At 42.9% G+C, this 4686-nt stretch overlaps 1 protein-coding gene across 1 annotated transcript in view; it reads right to left on the reverse strand.

Annotated features, from left to right (window-relative positions):
* ZNF410 (zinc finger protein 410) overlaps positions 1–3695 on the reverse strand; it is an 18259-nt gene extending 14564 nt beyond the window's left edge. Inside the window, exon 1 of the mRNA XM_009587931.1 lies at positions 3496–3695. Within this exon, the coding sequence (XP_009586226.1) occupies positions 3496–3528 (33 nt within the window). The 5' untranslated portion in view covers positions 3529–3695. The remainder of the gene's footprint in view (positions 1–3495) is intronic.
* Positions 3696–4686: the final 991 nt, after the last annotated feature.

Here is a 4686-nt window from a genome sequence, read left to right on the forward strand (position 1 = left end):
GAAGGGGCAGGCAGCTGCTCTGTTTGAGGTGGGTGTGGCTGGGGGAATGGGAGGGAAGGTTGCTCTAGTACTAACGTTCAGATCTACCCTCCCACTGGACAGCTGGACTAGACTCCCAGAGCATCAGGGACCATGTTTCTAATCGTTACTGTTTCTGTTCTAAATTTAACCAGTGAACCACTACAAAATAAAAAGGTCAAAAGAACACTTGAAAGGGGGGGGAAGGGAGGGGAAAGGAGGGGCTGGAGCTGAAGGGTGTGGTGGGCAGGAGGCTCGTTAGCTAAAAACTAGGATGCACTCCTCCCATGCAACCTCTGGGGAATTAATTCATTCACAAGAGCCTCCCCTTGTGAAGTGCTGATGAGGAGAGAAAGGAGAGGCTAAAATACCTCCCTCCACCCCCTTTTCAGTAGCCAATTCAATTTATAGACCAGAGCAGGGGCTGGAGCTGAAGGGTGTGGTGGGCAGGAGGCTCGTTAGCTAAAAACTAGGATGCACTCCTCCCATGCAACCTCTGGGGAATTAATTCATTCACAAGAGCCTCCCCTTGTGAAGTGCTGATGAGGAGAGAAAGGAGAGGCTAAAATACCTCCCTCCACCCCCTTTTCAGTAGCCAATTCAATTTATAGACCAGAGCTGTAGTTCACTCGATCGTGCTAGAGCTACCCCCCGGCAGCAGAAAGCCCCCTGCAGTGGACCAGTGTGGTGGAGGTGGCTGGAAATATTTGCAATTGTAACAAAAAATCCTGAAGGCTTAAACCATGCAAAACGCAGATCTTACCAGTTCCCTGAGGAATGCTGGTAATAAAGCTTTGGGGACAGGGAGTCCAGAAGAAAAAGCAGATCCATCTGCCCGTAGAAACTGTTTCCAAGCAACTTTGTAACTTCCTATGAAAGCAGGATTCATCTCTACTCAAGTTTTAAACGTTTATTGGCACATTGGTGGCTTCTTTAAGGATAAAACAAGTAGCAAAGAAGCTTATGCAATCCATCCATAGTGTTTTGATTAACGTTATCTGGATGTTACACAAATACATTTAGCTCTTAATTAATACTTTTCTCCCATGGTAGGGGATATGAAAGAATATCTGTGGCTATAAGAAATATGGTGCCATGGCTCACCAGAGAATATAAAATCATGATTGACTTTCTGAGATACTTGAACTGCTATTTGGGAAAGGTGTAAAAAGAGTATCTACCAGTTTCACATCAAAGGAGTAGAAAATAGTACTAACTTAACACTCAACATTCACAATCAGAACCAGAAAGAGGGCGTGTATAGATTTGGTAATCCACAATGCAAATTAATCCCAATCTGTAATATAAAATAGCCTTGATCAAGATTGAGGAACATGGTTTAGAAAACAGCATCTGTGGAAAGGATGCCCTCTGCAAGCACCGTAGCTTTCATGCATCAGGCCTGTTCCTACTGAGAATGGCCTACTCTGTTGGGCTTGCTGGAAATGCAACTCTGCTATGGGTAAATAGGACTATTATGTAAACATGCCTAAGTAACAAATACCTTACTGAAGTGTAGAAAAGACAAAGCCCACTTACAGCTCCTACTTGAGGAATGAGGGAACAAGCATTCCAACTACCCTGGTCCTTGGCTGTCAGAAATAATCTATGGGAATCCACTCACTCAGACTGAAGAAACAAAGTCCCCCACCTTATCATTCAGAAGTGGGAGAAAATTTGATAGAAGTTACGAGACATCAACCACAAGGCAAGAGAAAGGAACTCCTTGCAGCCCATACTGAGACTACTCAGGGCTACTATGAATTTGCAGCTACTTTTCCTGAATAGTGTGATTGGAAGGACTTTAGCTGCTGTTAAGAAACAAATACCTTACCACATCACCTGGGCTGTGACGAATTACCAGCATGTAATCATCATTCTCTTTAGAGTACCAGTTTAAGATACCTGCTGTATTGCATATGGACTGAAAAGGAATAGAAACAGAAGACTCAATAAAAACAATTCTATTTATACCTGTGAACTTCTCTGAAAGGTACTTCATAGCAGTACTAAGTCCTCTGCTCTTGGACCTTAGGCTTCTGAAGAGGTAAAACTGAGAATCAAAAAAGCAAGGACACAAGGCAATACAGTCCTCTGCGCTTTTAAGCAGGGTGAGTGTACAGATAGCTGGCTAATGGTTATTCAGCCCAAAAGACAAAGGCAAGAAACAGGAGAGGTAATAAATTGAGCATAGTGATACAATTGTGTTGAATGTAACAAAGTGCTGACAGTTGTATCTAACAAATTACAGGTTAGAGTAACAAAGACCAGAACTCCTCAGACACTAATCAATGGGCCACTGCTGAAGTGAAATCTTGAGGAGATTCAACCAGAACTTTTTTAACTGGTGAGAAAACAAGATTGTCTTGGGTTATAGGAAAGACCAAACTTATTATCGGATGCAACAGGGATGCAGGATGTGTAAAACTTACTATGCAATGTTTACGGGCAGGATCAAAGGAGGAATCGAGGTGGGTAAGTAGAGAAAGAACCATGGGTAGGGGGGAGAGAAGAGACTCCAATCGCACGTTAGCTGGCTGCTGGTCAATACACTGCTGTGTCTGATCACTGCAGTCCCTTCTATCTACTTACTAAACATTTTCCTAAATATTCTCCCCGCAAGTGAGTGCACTGCTAGTAAACTTCTAGTCTACTAACGTGTGAGGAAGAGGCAACCACAGTCTGGAAAAACCCAAGATTGCAGCCAGAACTGGCTAAAAAGCCCTGGGTCTGGGCACAGATATCGGAAAGACTATAGGCCTGGCAGAGACCAGAGACATCTGTGAATGTGAGTATGCATGAGAGAGTGTTGAGTGAGGGTATAGATATACTCCACTAACAAACTTTTGTGTTGTTCATGCTGATTGTGTTCACCTTTTAAAGGTACTTTACCTGTGTATGTGTTATTCTGTTTGTGGCCAGCTGTGTGTGCAGTGTGTGCACTTGTGTGCACACACATGCATCACTGCAATTTATGCTCAGCCGTGCTACTGGCTGAACCTCAGAATGGTCCAGCAGCCTCACACTGAGCAACCAGGATCCTCTGGGTGCTGCTGCCCAACACTTCTGCCAACTGTTTAATGGAAACACGAGTACTTTAAAAAACAGAACTGGCTGATTACTAGAATAATCCAGACTCCCCAAAACCAAGTATAGTCAATTTGGTTTGAGGGAAAGACGTAGTCAATACAGTAATTTATTTTATTCTTGTAACAGAAAGAACATTATAATAGTGAAAAAAATAATGTAACCTGAGAACAGGCAAGAGTATTGGCTGACGCTTGAAAGGAGGGGAAAAAACCTGCAATATTCTTTAATCTTTTACTGTTCAAACCAAGACATGGAAACATTAGAAGATGCCACTGAAAACACTTTGAGAATTAATATGTAAGCAGCAAACTGAGTAAACTCATTGAACTTTTTCAAGTGTTGCGCATAAACGTTCCTGGGAACCAAACCCAGTTCATAATTGCTCACCTCAGGTTTGGATTCTAACTCATCCGATAACATTGATTCAAGTGTCCGATTCCTGCAGCTGTCCTCAGCAAGGCACAGATTTTTTTTTTTTAGTTCAGAGAGAACAACACTCCCTGCTTATTCTCATATTTTCCTAGGTGTAAAACAGTGTGGTGGTCCTTCTGCAAGAAGCTGTGTTGCGCAAATATTCAATTTAACCTAAAAAAACAAAAAAGGAAATATAAAGAGATAGAAACCAAAAAACGAGAGCAAAGCAAAAAGAAGCAAGCAGATGTTGCATGTATCTGTAAAATATACTTTGAAGTACTGGGAAAATTCATTTACCCATGCAGTTTCCTGCATTTCTGTTGCCACTGAGTCAGCAAAATATCATCCTAACACTGCGAAATTAATTTTCAAAGGCTATTTACCACATTTTCTTTGCAATAGCTCATTTTCAATGGAAAATTGAATTGTTTGTCCCAGAAACTTAGGGGATCAACTGAAAATCACATAAAGCATGCAAGAGACAAAGAGGCTGAACTCCCAGCCTACAAAACAGTGCAATTATCCAAGCTGTTGATGAAAGGCGACCATATACAAACAACTGTCACCAGGAAACCTCTGCTTTTCCTGCCTGTTAAGATGTTACATTTCTGATTAGAGAAATATCTTGATGAACACAGGTAGGTTAGAACTTATTTCACAAATACCCATACAATGTCTCTTCTTTGGGCTACAAGGGAAAATCAGAACAAGTTTGTATCTATTTTTGCTACTGGGAAAGCACTCAGACACCAGCGACGGGAGAAGAAAGTGAACTGTGTGTACAGTTCTTCCCTGCCTTCCATCATAATTACAAATCTATTGAATATATTAAAAAAAAAAAAAAGAGAATACTGGATCGGCTAAAAAGAGAACCTAAAAGCCTCCCTCTAGTACTCCTGACAGCAAGGAGCGCGGCACAGCACAACAGGAGCCTCACCTTCTGCCGTGAAGGGACAAGATAATAAACACAGTGAAAGCAGAGTAACTCAGACCAACGCACGCAAGACAGGGTTCGGGAATATTCCCACTCGTTCACCCGCTGCCCCCTTTCAGCCCACATCCGGGAGGGCGGGCGCCGAGCGACCCACGGAGAGGAGAGCTGGGGCTGCCAGGCCCGGCTGCCCACGCCTCAGCCGGGAGGGCATCTGCCGGACCCCCGTGGTG

This window comes from Fulmarus glacialis, unplaced genomic scaffold, assembly GCF_000690835.1.
Source record: "Fulmarus glacialis isolate BGI_N327 unplaced genomic scaffold, ASM69083v1 scaffold18841, whole genome shotgun sequence".
NCBI classification, from domain to species: Eukaryota; Metazoa; Chordata; class Aves; order Procellariiformes; family Procellariidae; genus Fulmarus; species Fulmarus glacialis.